The 18,870-nt window shown below is 45.8% G+C and overlaps 1 protein-coding gene across 16 annotated transcripts in view; it reads left to right on the top strand.

The window, feature by feature from the left end:
• Positions 1 to 18,870, top strand: part of Atp8a2 (ATPase phospholipid transporting 8A2) — a 532,902-nt gene that overhangs the window by 164,086 nt on the left and 349,946 nt on the right. For 12 of the 16 annotated variants that reach the window (XM_039093999.2, XM_039093996.2, XM_039093997.2 and 9 more), the window contains 8 exons: positions 302 to 407; positions 992 to 1,110; positions 2,066 to 2,115; positions 4,592 to 4,661; positions 7,025 to 7,109; positions 8,525 to 8,664; positions 10,532 to 10,670; positions 18,521 to 18,585. In XM_039093999.2, the coding sequence (XP_038949927.1) occupies positions 302 to 407; positions 992 to 1,110; positions 2,066 to 2,115; positions 4,592 to 4,661; positions 7,025 to 7,109; positions 8,525 to 8,664; positions 10,532 to 10,670; positions 18,521 to 18,585 (774 nt within the window). The remainder of the gene's footprint in view (positions 1 to 301; positions 408 to 991; positions 1,111 to 2,065; positions 2,116 to 4,591; positions 4,662 to 7,024; positions 7,110 to 8,524; positions 8,665 to 10,531; positions 10,671 to 18,520; positions 18,586 to 18,870) is intronic. The other 4 variants (XM_003751492.5, XM_063274673.1, NM_001427450.1 and 1 more) reach the window with 2 other exon arrangements.

Raw genomic sequence — 18,870 nt, 5'->3', positions numbered from 1 at the left:
AAGAGTCAGCTAGCCAGAGCCTCTGAACTCTATCAAAGCAAATGGCAAACTTCTTTTTCTTGGTTTGAGACAAGGTCTCATCCTGTTTCCCTGTCTAGCCTGGAACTCATCTTGTAGACCAGGTTAGCCTTAGACTCATAGAAATCCTCCTATCTCTGCTTCCCAAGTGCTGGGATCAAAGCTGTGCACCCCTTTGCCTGACCTGTCACTGGATCTTAGAGCAGGTGAAGGCGTGAATCCTCCATGCATTACAAGTCTGGTGACTGGCTAACTGGTGCTAACTGGTTCTTGCTGCTTTTAGCCCACAGCCCCTTGCATACAAGAGTTCCTTACCCTGCTGGCTGTGTGTCACACCGTTGTCCCTGAGAAGGATGGTGATGAAATTATCTACCAGGCTTCATCTCCAGGTGAGGGCTGTTGCTAGAAGTGCCTGGTTGGCCTTTCCCCTGGAGACCCGGTGTCTTCAGTTATTCTTGGAAGATGCTGTTTGACCTCTCCCCGGTTCATGAATTACGGATGTTAAAACCCAGGAGAGCCAGGGTGTCCCAACTCTCATGCTACTCTGCTGGCAAGGAAGAGCCCAAGCTATCTTGCACATCCTGGTCAAAATCTTGGGCTAGACAATGCTCTTAAGAGAGATCCAGCCTGGCTCCTTGACTGCCTCGCCCATCACACCCCCATGGGCCATCAGAGCTCCTTTCCTGGTTGTCTGAATCAGCACTGCAGTGGAAACACAGCCTTCCCGACAGATCTGGGAGTTTTCCTTGAGCTGATCGAGCACAGCATGGCTGAAGTGGTCCTAAGGATATAGCTTTTGGTGTCCCATATGCTAGTAGGAACACCCACTTCAAACCCTGGTGTCAGGAAGAGTGAGTGTATCCATCCGTCTGTCCATCTCAAGTCTTTGTTTTTGTATACTAACACCAGGCCTAGTCAGTCCCGATGGGTTTTAGCATGAACATGATATTTAGCAGAATTCTGTCATGACCAGGGGTGAACCTGTGTGGTGTTGGCTCATTGTTGGCAGATGAAGCTGCTTTGGTCAAAGGGGCTAAGAAGCTTGGCTTCGTGTTTACCGGGAGGACGCCATACTCGGTCATCATCGAAGCGGTAAGGGGCCAGCCCTTTGGAGGATGGTGTTTATGAAGTAGTGTGTTGATTGCAAATACAATGGCAAAATTTTGTATTTGTTTGTAAGTGAGAAAATGGGTTAGAAGTACTTTGTGGAGACACCGTGGTCTCACAGAAGGTGGTGGCATAAACATGGTATTTGGGGGCTGTGGTAACTTTTCCTTTTAAAAGGCTTCCTCACAGTCTCTCACCTCACTTCCATAAAATTACCTGTAGCGAGGACTAGAGCCAGTCTCCTCTCTGTCTTCCTAAAGCTGAGAGGTACCGTCTGCTTGTTTCTAAGGTAGGCCCTGCACCAGTGTAGCGGCATCAGTCTTGTGGTTGCATAGTGGGACCTCAGGCTACTGGGCATCCATTTCTGGCTATGATGCTAACTCAGTGTGATGGTTCACAGTGTGTGGAGGCGCAGCTCAGACCCTGCTGGAGACGTTAGGTAACTGGTATATGTATATAGAGAGACCTTTAAAAGAATGCATGGGTCCCTACCTTCATATGCAGAGCTGGCATACAGTTTCGGATGGTTCTAAGCAGCTTGGACCTTTTCTTTTCCACACTTGGAAGTGGCTATAACACAGGATTTAGGAGCCTGTCACAGAAGGAAAAAAAAGAAAAAGAAAAAAATCAGAGTTTTTTACCAGCAGAGGGCGCTCTGATCCCACCAGACTGTGAGAGCACAGTGCAGACTGTAAATGCCTGTGTAGAGAATTAATGGGAAGAGAGAGAGAGAGAGAGAGAGAGAGAGAGAGAGAGAGAGAGAGAGAGAGAGAGAGAGAGAGAGAGAGAGAGAGAGAGAGAGAGAGAGAGATTGAGCTTGTTGTATGTGTCCATGTGTGTCTGGTGTCTGTGTATGTAATTAGGAAGTGTGATTGATTTGAGATTTTGAGATTTTTGCACTCCAGGTAAGAACCCTGTCTCCTTTTTTTCTGTTTTGTAGATGGGACAAGAACAGACATTCGGGATCCTCAATGTTCTAGAATTTTCTAGGTATGTTTCTCTTTGATATACTTGACATGAGACATTTCATGTATACTTAACTGCTTTGCCTGCAGATTTTACTGATTATGTAGCACAATTTCTATTTAGGCATTAATCATGGTGAGTGCCCCTCCCCGACAGCCCTCATCTTAGAATCCAGGGTTCCATTAAGGAGGGTTCAGTCGGCCACTCTTTCTTCTCAGAGCAGTGTTAAACATCCTCAGCTTCCTTTGCCTTTGGCCTCCTAGAGCTGGGTGTCCTTACATCAGCAGCTGCAGAGGTGTGCAAGTCTCAGAGATGTGGCGAGGGCGTTGGCTTCACTGTCACAGGCCAGGTTCTGTGAGGTCAGGCCTGCATCTCTGTCTGAGCAAGAAAATAACATGTGAGCACAGAGCAGATGTGGTCAGTTTACCCTCTTGGGAGGCTTGGTCTCTGTGAGGCCACCCTCCCAGGCCTGTCCTAAAGCCGTCACACCCAGAAGTTTCTTTAAGACCTGGGGATATTTGTCAGATTCTCTGGCTTTCTCAGGGCATTCATAGTTTATTCTGAGGCGCAAGTCTGATGATGTCTCTCTCTCCTTACACACTGACGATCAGTACTAGGCAGAGGGGCAGCCTTGCAGAATGGCGTAAGCAGAGCTGCCTTCCGGTACTAGAGCAAAGTCCTGTTGTCTTTGGTCTGGAGACCACCCTTTCCTGATCATTGGAAATAGATGGGGCTGGGCATGGTGGCTCAGGCAGGTAATGCCAGCATCTGGAAAAACTGAGGTAGGAGGATCACCAAGTTTGAGACCAGCATGAGCTACATAGTGAGTTCCAGGATAGTCTCAAAAAGGAAAGAAAGAAAATACTTAGTTTTCTAGGCACCTTTGTCAAATTGTTCACAAATGGCTTGAAAGGGGCGGTGTTTTTATAGCGTCACAGAGGAAAAGTTTTCCCGCCTGATGCTTAGCTGAGAGCTGTGAGCTTGGCCCTGTGGGTGAGAAGCCCTTGGGGTCAGGTAGGCCACAGAGTGGCTGATGATGGTGGCAGTTCATGTAGGCATGGTGGCAGTGTGCCTGTGTGGGGCTTCCAGCCAAGCGTCCAGCTCCTCAGATGTTTTGTCTCCTTTTCTTCATTCTCTTTCATATGTGTATGTGTGTTGCATGGGTGTGTGTGCTCTCCCATGCGTGTGCACGTGGGGGCCAGAAGTAGAAATCTGTCACCTCCAGCTTGGTCGTTTGAGACAGGTAGCCATCACAGTCTCTCACAGAGCCTAGAAACCACCCTTTAGAGCTGCCTGTTGCCATTCTCCGGGCCTTGAGGTTATAGATACACGACATCATGCTTTAAAGGGGAAGCTGTCGATCCGCTCTCCAGTCCTCATTCTTACACTGTGAGCACTTTGCCCACTGAGCCGAGCCATCTCTCTGGCCCCTAATGCATCTCCTGTTGGAAATTGCTACTCTGTGCTGCATTAACTGTGGCCAGCTGTTAACAGCCAGACAGGAAGAAATCAGAAAGGGATACGCTAATAACAGGACTGTGGGTGGAAACGCCAGGGTCTAGTGTTTAAAGGGATGGGCGAGTAGGAGTGAGAAGGAACGCCGATTGTGGTTGCAGCTCCTGGTTATTTTTAATGGAGGCATCATTTTGCTGACGCCATTTCCTTCTGTAAGATTTCCTTGGAGTAATCTGTGGTCATCTGCTTCGTGCATTAAGAAACAGAAACAGCTTAGGCGACATTGCTAAGGACACCCAACCTCTGGACGCCGAGAGAGGATGAGGGCTCCACGTGCTGTGGGTCAGACTGGCCGCAGGTGCGGGGAAGCATTCCAGCGGGAGGAAGTGAGGGCGAAGCACAGAGCAGAATTCGCTGGGGAGCAGGATGTGGGTCCCGGGTGCTTGAGCTTGGTGGTGCATGAGAGGGTCGGTGGGGATTGGCTCAGCACTGTGCGGGGAGTTAAAGAGGACAGACCTCAGGCAGCAGAAGGCACTGAGCCTCAGCGTGTGAGCTTCACCCTGATCACAAGTATGTAAGGAGGGAATCGTGCAGCAGTGGCAGGAGAGGGTTTGCCTGGTGCTGGGTGAGGCAGGTCTAGGAATTGGTAATCTCCTTGACCCATTAAAAGAAGCCATACAAGGTACTTACAAGGTGTGCTGGGTCTCCCATCTTGCTGTTTGCGAGGGACGGCTCTGGTTACCGGAATGAGTTGACTGATTCGCCGTGCAATAGCACATGGGCAAATGTTCCATTTCTGGCCCCCTTGCAAGCAGCCGTGCCGTGAGCGAGTCCTTACGGCAGGGCAAGGCATACAGCGCCTGTCCACTTGGTACACATGAGCAAAGTCTACAGTTGAAGCTTTCCTTTGAGGAAAAAAAATCTATTGAGAAGTGGACCTTGACATTTCTAGGCTCCACACGTTTTGCACCGGGTCCTATAAAGTGAACTATGATGACTTTCCCTTTCTGTTTCTTCTTTTCTTTCTTTTTCTATACTATTACAGCGACAGAAAAAGAATGTCTGTCATTGTTCGAATGCCGTCGGGACAACTTCGACTTTACTGCAAGGGAGCTGTAAGTGTCAGTGGTGTCGGGGAGGGGCTCGGCTAACCTCTCGGAGGCCGCTTTGCCAATGTATTGTTTTCCAAACTGCTGTTCATGTATCCTTCCTGGCCTGCCAGAACTGAAAGACAGTCCTAGCAAGCCACTAGGAGCACAGGTTCAAGGTGGCGTTTGATGAGAGTGGTCAGTGGGCAGAGACAACCCACTTTTAGCAGTAGTGAGCTTTGGACACAGAATCCTTGGAGTGGGGATTCCAGATCTGGTTTTGCCACCAGGTCTGGTGATGGCACCATGTTGATCTGTGATCATTGGTCTGTCCTCTCACGTCGCTTGTTCCTTAGCAGCTACGGAGACAGAAGTCATATCCACAAGTAGATCTATTTTTACAGCTCTTTTTGGCCAGTGTCCTAAGCCTGGCTTTTTCTTCAGTATCCCTAACTAATACTAAGCAAACTCCAAAGGCATTATTGCTAAGGAAAGCCGTTACTGCTTATGAATTGTACGACTGTAAAATTGTATCCCGTTGTGTGGTGGCTCTGTGGGATGAAGAGACTAATTCTCAAACGTACGCCAGGAGTGAGATACTGAGCCTGGATCAGCGGTGAGTTTCACAGGTTTCTCACCTTTCTCACAATGGCTATGGATACATTATGATCCGGTCTGTTTGATGATAAACACTGTATGTAGCCTTTAAAGGAATTCCATTTGCCAACAAAAAGAATTCTACTTTTATGATAAGGCGGCTTTAGTTAAGGCCACCGAGGTCATGGTGTCACAGAGCGACCTTGTTTTTAGGCTCTGTTTGTGTGCCCTGTGTTGTAGCTGCAGCAGCTGGAAGAGAAAGGCTATGGAAGCAGGAGAGTGTAGGCAGGGAACACTGCCAACGCCCATCAAATTCTTCATGGTTAGTTCTGCCCAAGCCGGCCCCCTCCTCCAACAAACTAGTTTTAAAAAAAAAGTTGATGTATTGAGATGCTGCCTTACACAGTGGACTCCCAGGAGCATACAAGCAACCATTCAGGCTTATCAGTGTGAGGGACAGGCTGCGCCAAACTGGGTGTTTCTCATCCAGCGTGAGTCAGAAGCAAAAGCCCCAGGCCTATGGTCTCCTTGGCTGTGGGGTCTTCCGTTGTTGGCAGATTGTATTTGAATAACCTATGGTGTGCGGATGTGATTTACTCTTTTTGCTTCTGCATAAAGACGCTACAGTGTGAGCACGCTAATTAAAAAACAAATTAGCGGGGGATAGTGGCTCACGCCTACAATTCCCGCACTTGAGAGGCAGAGGCAAGCAGATTTTTGTGAGCTCCTGTGAGATCCTGCCTCAGACAAGTAAGAATCCCGAATGAGGGCCGAGAAGATGACTCAGCAGCTGGGGTGCTTGCTGCCAAGTCTGACCACACTGAGTCAACCCTTAGATTCATGTGGAAGGAGAGAGTGACTCCTGCAGGTTGTCCTCTGACCCTGCGCTCTCTTGCTGTGACACATCACACACACACACACACACACACACACACACACACACACCCAGAGAGAGAGAGAGAGACACAGAGAGAGACAGAGACAGACAGACACACAGAGAGAGAGACACAGAGAGAGACAGAAAGAGACAGAGACAGACAGACACACACAGAGAGAGACACACACAGAGAGAGACAGAAAGAGACAGAGACAGACAGACACACACATAGAGACAGAGAGAGAGACAGAGACAGACAGACACACAGAGAGAGACAGAGAGAGAGAGACAGAGACAGACAGACACACACACACACACAAGCAATAAATTAAAAAAAAAATACCAATCCAAAACTTTCCAAGCCTGCCATGATACAGTATAAAGTTCTGCAGCTGACCTCACAGTGTCAGTTCCAGCCTAAATGTAGCCATGGGAAAGATAGAAAGTTACTTTCAGGCTGTGTGAATAGGTAGACAGGAAACATAAAAGGTTTAGACTTAGCCCCCCCACCCCCATCTCTGAGATCTCACGTCATAGCTATACACATCTACTCCAAATTCTGAAGATTCCCCAAATCTGAAGCAGTTCCATTCAGACAATGGGTACAAAGCCCAGAGTCTGAATTATGGAGAGGTGTGCAAACGTGGGCACTATAGCAGCCTTGAACGGGTCTCTGCTTGCAGTCCCCACCCCCATTGTTGTTCCTTTTTGAATTTTTTTAGATACACAGCAGCTTTTGGTATTGCTGTATGCATTTTACAAAGCTCATGTTTGGCCCAACCGACAGCTCCTTTCTGCTCAGTCAAGTTTTTTCATGTTCATTACATAGACACGAAAGAGAGCCTTCTTTAGAGTGCCCACTGACAGATGTCCTCTGCGCTCTGCCAGTCTCAGGGAATGTTTCTCCCTTTCACAGGATAATGTAATCTTTGAAAGACTTTCAAAAGACTCAAAGTACATGGAGGAGACATTATGCCATCTGGAATATTTTGCCACAGAGGGTAAGTGAAATTTCGAGATTCTGCCTTTGACCCTGCAGATGCGGTGTCCTGTGCCGTGGCTGCTGCACGGGTAGGCAGGCCTGCGTTCCGACAGATGTGTGCTTCTTATAGAACTGACTCGCTTCCCAGGACTGGTTTTTCAGCTGCTTTCTCCTCACACAGTCTGTGACAGTGAGGAAGTAAATGGCAGAGCCCAAACTCCGTTACCTGTGTTGGACTCTGCTAGGTCACAAGTTGCCCTAAAACAGAAGGCAGCTGACCCAGAGAAATTAGAATTACAGTTGTCCCTTTCCTTGGATACTCTAGGGGTCATTTCCCTGACCTCGTGCTATCATTTGTCCAGGACTTAAGCAGATACTAATCCCCCCTACTCACAGTGAGCAGGAAAGGAACTCTCTGGAAGCCTTTGGATGAGGTGATGTCATGTTTTCCTGCTAGAGAATGTGATGACGGGTGCTTAGATGCTGAGTGCTGCTCTCTCACGGTGGTTTGCTTCCGTGTCTAGACACACGTGCACACATGTGAGGGCATGGCTGCCCGAGAGCCAAGCTCTTCTATAACACAGCACAATAGGCTTTTTATTGCTGTCTTGAAATGTGCTTCCTGGCTCCTTTTCTTCCTGGCTGCCTGTGGCACACATACATGTGAGCCACACAGATTCCGTACCTCTCTGCAGTGGGAACTGTGCTCATGGGATCTCATATGCTCCTAAATTTATGGGAAGGGCAGTTTATGCTACTTTATATGAAAGCCTGGGGAAGAGTGTGAGTTATTCTTCTCAATGCTGCAGCAAGGTACTTGGCAAAGGCTTCCTGAGAAAGAAGGGGTTTATTTTGGCTCGGAGAGTGAGGGTAGAGTCTATCACGGGGAAGGCATGGTGACAGGAGCTGGGGGCAGCTGTTTGCATTGCATCTTGGGAAACAGAGCGAGATGAAGGCTGACTCACACATCTCTCTGCTTCTGATTCAGTGTGGGACACAGGACAGAGCCCATGGAGATGGGCCGCTTACAGTCTGAATGGGCATCCCCACCTGTACCTTGGAACACCCTCCCAGACATGTCCATTGTTTCCCTAGATGACTGCGTCCTATCGAGCTAACAATCAATGTTAACAGTTGCAGTAGGCAACCTTAAATTTTCCTTTGTAGCTCTGTGAATGTTAAGATAGAGGAACCTAAGAAGCAGGTGGCCTCTTTGATTTTAGAACACTCTGACACAAAAGTGATGTCCCCTAGGAGGTGGTGTGATGTCCCCTAGGAGGTGGTGTGATGTCCCTTAGGAGGTGGTGTGATGTCCCCTAGGAGGTGGTGTGGTGTCCCCTAGGAGGTGGTGTGGTGTCCCCTAGGAGGTGGTGTGGTGTCCCCTAGGAGGTGGTGTGTTCTGTGCCTCATCACTTATCTGTGGCTGCCTTGCAGGCCTGCGGACCCTGTGTGTGGCCTATGCAGATCTCTCTGAGAATGAGTATGAGGAGTGGCTGAAAGTCTATCAAGAGGCCAGCATCATTCTGAAGGACAGAGCCCAGAGGCTAGAGGAGTGCTATGAGATCATCGAGAAGGTAACTACATAAGATGAAGAGTCAGCCTAGTGAAGGATGACTCTTTGTTGAGTGAAGTCTTTGAATGGGCATCCATTTGTTGTCTTGGGATAATGCCGTTCTCTCTGGGTGTCTTTGTGGACTGTCTTAGTCAGGGTTTCTATTCCTGCACAAACATCATGACCAAGAAGCAAGTTGGGGAGGAAAGGGTTTATTCAGCTTACACTTCCATATTGCTGTTCATCACCAAAGGAAGTCAAGACAAGAACTTACAAGGGCAGGAGTGGATGCAGAAGCCATGGAGGAATTTCTTCCCCCTGGCTTGCTCAGCTTGCTCTCTTATAGAACCCACAATGGGCTGTCTCCCCTTGATTGAGAAAATGCCTTACAGCTGGATCTCATGGAGGCGTTTCCTCAAGGGAAGCTCCCCTCTCTGTGATAACTCCAGCTTGTGTCAAGTTGACACACAGAACCAGCCAGTACATGGACTCTCAGTGTTTCATCATTCCTTTGCTTAGGAATATTCTCAGGTTAGGCTGTCTGAAAGGTCTAGTCACTGTCATTCAGGTATTAATGAAACCCTAGATATGTGGTCAAAACTAGCATTAGTGGGCTAAAGAGATGGCTTGTCTGTAAAATACTTGCCTCACGAATACAAGGACTGAAGTCCGATCCCCTAAACCTGAATTTAAAAAAAAAGAGTATGATTGGCACCTGCTGGTGACCCGGTTCTGGAGAGGGTGGAGACAAAAGAGTCTCTTGGACTTGAAAGTTAGTCAGCTTAATGTGTGTGTCAAGTTCCAAGCTATTGAGAGACCCTGTCTCAAAACACAAGGAGTAGTGAGAGAATGGCAGCTAAGGAACAATACTGAAGGTGTCTGGCCTATGTGGGCAAACACACACACACACACACACACACACACACACACACACACACACACACATTCTCTCACACACATCAGTATATAAGCATTAGTGATTCTTTAACTTTGCCTGAGAGTAGACTGAACATTGGCTCAACCAATGAGTTCCATGCTGGGTGGACATGTACCTGTGGACAGTTTTCCACACTCAAGTGATGGCCATGCTTCACCTTTGCTGTCCCTTTGCCGCTTACTTTGGTTTCTGTCTTGGTGTTTTTCTTTTCTGTGTATTCCAGTACATTAGGTCATTTTGCAATCATTTCAGTGCCCCCACAGGCTGGAAGCTTGATTTCAGTCTTTTTGGATCAGGTCAGCAAACCTCTTAACAACCTGCTTTCTCGTTCCTGTAGTTTGAAAGCATCACCTGCTGTCCCTTCTCACTCCTTTCCTAGCTTTATAATTCCACTTTACTTTGCAATCTCTAGTTTCTGTTTGAAGCATGGGTCCTTGACATGACTGAGCTCAGGTCGAAGAGTACAGGTCAGTCAAGATTTCACTTGCACCCTACAATGGAGGGACGTCAGAGCAGGAACTCAAGGTAGGGATTGAAGCAGAGACCATGGAGGAATGCTGCTTACAGGCTTACTCCCTATGGCTTACACAGACCGCTCTCTGTAGAACTCGAGTCTGAAGAGTGGCACTGCCTACAGGGACGTGAGCTCTCCCATTGTAACCATCCATCAAGAAAATGCACCAGAGACCTGCCAATCTGATAGAGGCATTTTCTCAACCAAGGCTCTTCTTCCCAAGTGATTCTAGCCTGAGACAAGTTCACAAAAACTAAACCTGATACCCAAGTACCACAGAATGATTGATGGGATTGCCTTGAGCAGCTCAACATGGCGAATGGTCCGTGAATGTTTCAGACCTGGGTGTCAGTAATGGGAAAGAACCCTGTCAGGGATGCCAGAGTGTCTGTTCTTAAGGATGAATGGTCCTTTAACTGATGGTATTTTCTGACCTAGAATTTACTGCTACTTGGAGCTACAGCCATTGAAGATCGTCTTCAAGCTGGGGTTCCAGAAACCATAGCTACTCTGTTGAAGGCAGAAATCAAAATATGGGTGTTGACAGGAGACAAGCAAGAAACTGCAATTAATATTGGTAATCAGTTTCCTAAACTTCTCCGTGCTGGTTTTTGTAAAAATGTGTGTTCTTTAAGTGTAGTTGTGTAGTTTATTCATCTCTCTTTTGTTTCAAAGATCTACCAAGAATCCGATGATATGCCCATATGAGTCTATTCTGACTATTATAAACGTACACATTCAGAGGGAGGGAGGGAGGGAGGGAGAGGGACAGAGAGAGAGATAGGGAGAGAGAGAGAGAGAGAGAGAGAGAGAGAGAGAGAGAGAGAGAGAGAGGAGAGAGAAGAGATAGGGAGAGAGAGAGAGAGGAGAGAGAAGAGATAGGGAGAGAGAGAGAGAGAGAGAGAGAGAGAGAGAGAGAGAGAGAGAGAGAGAGAGGCAGACAAGCAGACAGAGATAGACAGACAGGGATAGACACAAACACAAAGACACACATACAGGAGTCACATAAAGTACAGGAAACCCATGATACACTCCACAGACACTAGGAGGTTAAACAATAAGGAAGGCCCAATTGAGGGCACTTCAGTCCCACTTAGAAGGGGGAACAAAATAATCAAGGGAAGCTGAGGGAGCAGTGTGAGAGGGGAGGGGAAGTGGAAAGGGGGCAGGATCAGGAAACTGGAGAGAAGCCCCCAGGGCCAGGAGAATAATTGGAAATACACAGGGTAGGGGTGGGGGAACCTCCAGAAAGTTCCAGAGACTTGGGATGGGAGAGGCTTTCAGTTAATTTTAAACTACCTGGGTCTCTGGAGTTATGGCCTCATGAGACCTGACATTTTTAAAAATGATTTATTTATTTTTATTTTTATTTTATGTGCATTTATGTTTTGCCTGCATGTTTGTCTGTGTGAGGGTGTCGGATCCCCTGGAACTGGAGTTACAGACAGTTGTGAGCTGCCATATGAACTGAACTTAGGTTCTCTAGAAGAGCAGCCAGTGCTCTTAACCACTGAGCCATCTCTGCAGCTCCAAAGACCTGGCGTTTTTATAATAAAATGAATACGTAGATTTGTAAAATCTGTGAGCTGGAGATGTAACCAGTGGGAGAGCATGCTGGCCCAGCACACACAAATCCCCAGCACTGCCAAAAAAGACAAAGGACAATAAAACCCAAGAATTACATAGCTTACTGATGTGTGGACATTCTCTTCCTAGCTCACTTTAGAAGAGTCATGTTAGGAGCCTCAGGTCCAGGACCTCAGAACAGGTTCCTCAGGCTCCTGTCCTCACTGCAGTGGAGGCTTTCATCATGCCCTTCTCGTTGGATTCAGCTGTCCAACCTCAGCTGCAGACAGTACCTTCCCATGAGGGCAATTTTTATTTTAAAAATAGGTAAATTCCACAAATCATTTTTTAAATCTGAGCTAATTGCTAACTACATGCATTTTAGACTCCCAAACACCTGGTGTTAGTTAGAACAGGAAGAGTTTTCACTGAGTCTCTGAGACAGTGACCTCTGTGTGTAGATCTGCGCTCCTGTCCATCACGCACGTGTGTGATTTTGGACAAGAGTGTGATGACAGTTCTCTACAGACCCAGTGCTTTTACTAGACAGTAAACCTTCAAGCCTAAAGGCCTGTGATGTGCCAGCAGCTATTTCAAATGAAGGGATGACATTTGCCTCTTGAGTACTGTTTTTCCACATATATCTGTAGGTTGCTCCTTCTCCAATTTTGGCTTTAAACAGAGTTTTCCATGATGCAACCTACGAACCCCGTTCACAGAGGGCATAGCAAGCTGAGCAATGCCCTGAGGATGCTTGCTGCCTCTTAGAGTGATTAGAAAAATGTGCTTAACCTTCAAGCGAAAATGGTATCAGGGTGCATTCCCCATTTTCTCAAGTCCTGAGTGAAATGCATCATTAACGTGTAAAGTTGCAAACTTCAAGCGGGTAGCTGGTCATCTTAACGGAAAGGCTTGATAACGCTAACACGAGGAGGGTCCTGGGTTCTACTGGAGCGCATCTGGATGTCCATGCTGAACTCCAGCAAAAGAAGCACTGGACCAATGCCCAGAGCCAGAGTTCAGCTTGTGTCTTTGCTACTCCACCATCCTCATGCCTAGGAAATCCAGTGTTATCACCGAGGCTGTTGAAGTCATGTCAAGGGGATGTCATTATTTCTCTTGTTAAAACCAGAAAGTGTTTTAAAACAAAAAGAAATGAAATAATTTAAAATCCCCAAATTTAATAGACAAATAAACATGTCATAAAACAAATTTCAGAATTAAAAACAGGGAGGTAACACTTAACAGTTTTGTACAGAGTTGCCGACCATCTTAACTGCAGTGCCGGGAAGCTCTGAGGCTCTGAGGGTGGGTCCCTGGGTCCTATTTAACATTTCACAAATGCTTTCTTCCCTTCTGGAAATTCTCAGATTAGCTCCAGAAGGAAGGTCTATATTTGATTTCTCACTTACAAAAGGGGGGATATTTTGACTAATTGTTCCCCTGTATGTTGGACTAACTCTCCATCCCCAGGGACCTCCCACGACCACGACTCCAGGCGACCCAGACTGTTAGAAACTCACTGTCACTAATGCGAAAAGATTTACTGGGAGCCTTTTATTTGAACAACAGCTGCCGAAGCAAGCTGTAATTTTTAAACCCTGGGTTTCTGCTTTATTTTATAGTTTGCAATTTAAGCGAAATGCTATTTGACAAGCGAAGGTACACAAAGGCATTACGGAGAGCCCTCTAAGTACTTTCTTCCCAGGGTGGCAGCGGGAGGAGGGTGATGAATGACTAGCAAGGCCTGAAGGTAAAGAGAAAGCTAAAGGCTTCTGAGGAGAAGCAGATGAAGTTGTTCGATCTCCTTTGGAAAATGAAGTTGGATTGTGCTCAGAAAATTATCATAGACTGCTTGCCCTCAGAAGACCTGGGACATTTAACTCAGTTAACTGGGAGCCCCAACCCGAGTTTGCTGCCCTCAGTTTCTAATGGTTTTGGATGAAATGAGATCAACTCTTGGAGAAGGGCCAGGCAAAGAAGTCTATCCACTCTTGTAAATCGAGGTCTGGCTCTTTAATCCAGAAATCGTAAGTCAGCCATCACGACTGAGAGCGACCCCCTGAGGTGACTTCTGGGGTTGAAGTAAACAGCACACCAGGAAGGCACTTACTCTCCTCACTACTGGGTTTGATCAACACGCAGAGAAAGAAAACATAGTCTGCTGTGGATCTTAGAGCAGGGTGTGATTTTAAGACAATAAAATAACATTTCACCCTAAAAAAAAAAATCACCAAACTAAAGCATTACAGCTCTCCCAAGTAGCATTTCCCTTTGGGGAGAAAGTGGAGGGCAAGCTCATAGTCCCAGACACATCCAAATCTAGATGTCTTATTATTTATTTATTTATTTATTTATTTATTTATTTATTTATTTATTTATTTATAATAATTTTATTTGTTTACATTTCAAATGCTATCCCCCTTCCTCGTTACCCCTCCACCAACCCTTTGTCCCCTCCCCTCTCCCCTCCCCCCACCCCTCCCTTTTGCCTCTATGAGGGTGCTCTGCCACCCATCCACCCACTCCCACATCAGTCACTCAAGTATATAGGCACGGCCACCAGCTGAGGGATGGGGCCACCTATGAATCTCAAAAATTTTAACTCCGGAATGTTCCTGTCCAAAGGAAAGACGGGGACAAAAGAATGGAATAGAGACGTAAGAGACCCCCTACACTGTTGCTGATGCCAAGAAGTGCTCGCAGACAGGAGCCTGGCATGGCTGTTCCCGGGGAGGCTCTACAAGGACCTGACCAATACAGATGCAGATACTTACAGTCAACCATTAGTCTGAGCCTGGAGATCCCAACGGAAGAGTTAGGGGAAGGACTGAAGGACCAAATGTAGATTTCTATGGAGACACGTTTGCAAGATTGGAAAGAGGCTCGCCTTCCTGACCTCACATCCTCAGATCACAGCAACTCCAGACTCAGCATGGTGCCAACCCCCCAAAGTGTACTGTGTTGGAGGGTCTCAATTATTTCCCAGAGAATCTGGCCAATGAATGCCTGCATGTGGATGGATAAAAACCATTTTTAGGCACTGTGATACAAGATTGTCTCATAGGCTAGCTACTTCAGTAGGAATCAGAAGGTCCAGGCAAAGGCCCATCACCTAGAGATCCCAGGAGCAGAGGCTTCTTCACAGAACCTGGTTCCGGGGCACCTTTCCCTCAGACATTTAGGCCTCCTCAGGAACCCTTGCCCATGGAAGGATGTGCTTACCTGGCCATATCTTGTGAGCTTCCAGTTGTACAGACCTTGTCCATTCTATTATCTGCTGTTATGTTTTCAATTTTGCATCTTTATTTTTAGAAATTCTTCAGTTTTTCACCCATCTCTGTTCTTTTGCTACTCATTTCTTTCTCCTCCTGGGGAACGGACACCACAGGTCCCGGGGTGTGACTCACGCGGAGTTTCTTTATCTCAGTACTTCAATTTGACTTCCAAACAATGGCTGCCTAATACCAGGTGTAAGGGAATTGGTGCCTTCAACATCGTCCATTCCATTTACTTGTAACTACCGCAGAGCTAGCCAGGCTTACAGTCTGCTACACCATTAGCGTTTTAGCATCTGTTCATACTCTAATGAGCTTATTAACTTACGTCCAATTGGAGAATGCAGGTTCCCCAACCCCACTGTAGAGTGCCTGGCAACCACTCTAGCTGCGCCTTGTATGGAAATACAAGTCTTGTTATTGTTTGTTTGTGTTTTTGTTGTTGTTGTTTTGTTTTGTTGGGATCAACAACAACTAGGGTCAGAACCTGTGCCATCAGTGTGAGCTGGCTGTCCCCACTTTACCTGGGAATGAGGGCCTATCCCCTCTGAAGGAAAAGGCTGCGCATAGAAACTAGCAGTCTGAGCAGATTGTTTTTTTAATAGTAAATTTCTAATCATTTTATATGTTTAATTATGTAATGAGGTTTTTTTTATTTAAAATAAATTTGTAAGACCATAAGAGTTTAAAGGCTTCAGTTATAGGTAACAAAATCAGGGACATCGAGGGAGGTGAGAAATTATTTGAGATAAAAATGTTTTCCATCCCCATGACTTTAAAATGGAACGGATACACAGTAGCATTTTGGTCTCATTAACTCCACGTTCCTAAGAACAGTAAAGCAGACCGGAAACTTGGCATTTTCTGTGTGCTGGTTTGATAGACGATTATCCCATGGCAATGAGGAAGTGACAACTGTGTAGTTCACAAAGGTCTCCTCTGAAATCCCATGTGAGACCATAATGACAAAATTTGAAGCTTAAAAAGATGAATTTTTCCAGTTCCCCCAAACACAGCTGGTAAGCATATAGGATATGGCCCCCAAAGGCAAGATGGTCATTTATTTATATAAACCACTGTCTCTCACAGGACATACATATCCTAGAACTTAATTTGACTAAGTTAATTTCTAAGGTATTATGGAAAAAATACACTTAAAACTAATGTAGCAGTTGGCCAGAGAGCTAGTGGTAGAGCATGAGAGTGGGGGGCACTGGGTTCAAACCCAAGCACCGTAAAAATAAGCTTTAGGGCTGTTGAGGGGATGCTTCATCGGTGCCTGCTGCCAAGCCTGTGACTTGAGTTTGATCCCAGGAACCCACATGATCCAAAGAACCGACATGGAAGGAGGGGAGAACTGGCTTGTGGGAGTTGTTCTCTAATGTGCACGTGTGTGTGTGCACACACACAGACACAAAACATTGAAAAGTTTTAATTGATTTTGAACTCTGAAACTATTATTAGAGGTAGAGATGGATGCAGACAAACAATTGCCAAAGAAAGTCAACGATCCCAAACAGAACAAATCTTACCAAATCTATGAATGAGCTCTTCTGATGTGCCCCTCTGAGAGAATGCTGCCAATTAATACAGGAGCATCCAAAGCCCCGAGCAGCTTGATGCCAAGTTTAGAATGTAAACACGGTGTGGACATTGGAACAGTGCGGCGGCCCCTGTCCCTACGTCTTCCACCTCCAGTTTCAGAAGCCAGATGTTTAGAAAGCTCTGGAATCTCTTTAATAGGTCCTGAGCCAGGATCATGAGACCTGGACACCTTGGGCAATCTCAATCCTGAATTCCACAATCCGAAATGCTGAGATGCTCACTCTAGACTTATTTGGTCTTTAAGAACAATTTTAGCTTGAGAAACTCTGGATTACTTCTTTGCATGATTACTAAACTTTTAGGCTATGGGTTCAAAAATTTATTAAAGGCTATGCTTTTGTCTTTATAGTCTGTCTTCTGGGTGTTTTTGCTCAATATTTATTCATTTAAAAATGGCAATCCGAGTGAAGGTCAGGCTGTACATTCCGAAATAAACAAGTTAAAATATTTATTTAATTTTTCAAACCCACGAAAGTTTTTCTTCATCTTGTTTGAGTTCTGCTTTGTGTCAGTCAGAGGCAGTAGCTTGTTTCCTATGAGCCATGACCTCCCTAGCCCCAGGTAGTTAGCTAGATTTCTTGGACCAGGAATAATCTCCCTCCTGTTCGGAAGGCTTAAGTCCACTTACACAACTGTTGGTTGCTGCTGATGTATGACTGCCACTACTGTTCCTTTAAGGGTAGCCTGCCATGCTGATAGTTGTTCCAGTTCATTGTCATCACAGCTGGGAGGCCATATTGATTGTTTCCCTGACTTGGCAGCTTACATAGTGTTTTCTGATATTATGGAAGCTAGAGTACAGGAAGGAGGCTATCAGGTTAGATCCAGCTTGGGACTTCTGAGTCCTGTGTTTGGAAGTGTATGGCCTTCAGCAATAGGAACTTAGTGCCTTCCACCTCTGAGAGACAACTGAGGGGGCAGCAGTCGCCTACACTGTCTTAGGAGCCACTTGGCCTTGAGAATAACTCAGTTTTCTCTTACGTGGTGCTGGAGTTTTTGTTAGTCTATGTAGCTTCTCTCTCTCTCTCTCTCTCTCTCTCTCTCTCTCTCTCTCTGTAAAACGTATTTAATTTTAGGTAAATATAAAATAATACAATTATTTGAGACTTTGTCCAACATTCTTAGTGTTATTTATCTTAGAGAAGTAGTTTGATTTAAGAACAAGATAGAGGTTGATTCTAATTTGGAAATACCTTTATTCTAAATCTTTGTATATTTTAAACTTAAACTTAGGTTCACTTCTTTAAATGGAGACTGCATTGCTCTTTTGGCAGGAGTATGACTCCCTTAGTATGCTAGTATTCCTGAAATGTTAGAGAATTGCCAGCTTTAGAAAGAAAGGGTGATCTTGCTTGTGCAGTAGGCATGCTAACCAGGAGGACATATTCTGTTCATCTCCTTGGTCTTCTGTTATTTTAGGTCTACCAAGGTTTATCTTAAATGCTATGCAAGAATAGCCAGGATAAAGAAAAAATGCACAGAAGATTGGCAAGTACTTACTTTAGCCATTAGTTGTTAAAGTCTTATCAGCTAATTCTCTTCAAGCTGTTTGCAAGGGAGTCTGTTTAGGCTTATGTCCCTAGGTGATTAAGTAGACAGAAGAAGGGAGATTATAAAACAGACGTCTGCATATGTATGTAACCTCAGCTTCAAGTAGGGTGGAGACAGAAGGATGGCTGGGGCTTACTGGCTTCCAGCCTGACTGAGAAAACATGGACTCCAGGTTCAGGAGAAGACCCTGCCTCAAAGAAATAGGCCGAGGAGTGTAGAGGAGGACACCATAAGCCCTTTTCTGACTTTCACTTGAGTACACAGACCGGGTATTGGACACACATGTGTGCATACACTTTCACACACACATACAAATAAAAATTAAATTAATAAGTCTTCAAAATAGACGAGAGGTTGTGTCTGCCATTGAAAACTTAGTAACTCACTGAAAGAAGAAAGTTCACATGCTGTGCCTTCTCCATTTCAGGGTACTCCTGTCGGTTGGTGTCACAGAACATGGCCCTTATCCTATTGAAGGAGGATTCTTTAGATGTAAGTTGTTTCTCAAACGTTGTATCAAGACATAGCTGTTCTTGCCTCTTGCTCTTGCCTTCTTCCCCTCTTCCCCTTTGTCCCTTCTCTCCCCATTCCCTTGCCCCCTTCCCTCCACATGCTCATGGCCAGCTTTTACTCCTCTCCTCTTCTACTCTTCTTCTCTCATTAAACCTTTCCATGTGGAAAAAAAAGACATAGCTGTATTAAATTATGTACTATAATTATTAATGTTTGCTTTTGTTCAAAACAAGTGTAAACTTGTTTTGCCTTATGAACGGAAGG

This window comes from Rattus norvegicus, chromosome 15 (genome assembly GCF_036323735.1).
Source record: "Rattus norvegicus strain BN/NHsdMcwi chromosome 15, GRCr8, whole genome shotgun sequence".
NCBI lineage: Eukaryota > Metazoa > Chordata > Mammalia > Rodentia > Muridae > Rattus > Rattus norvegicus.
Note: the sequence above shows the minus strand (reverse complement) of the source record. Positions and strands in the feature narration are given on the sequence as shown.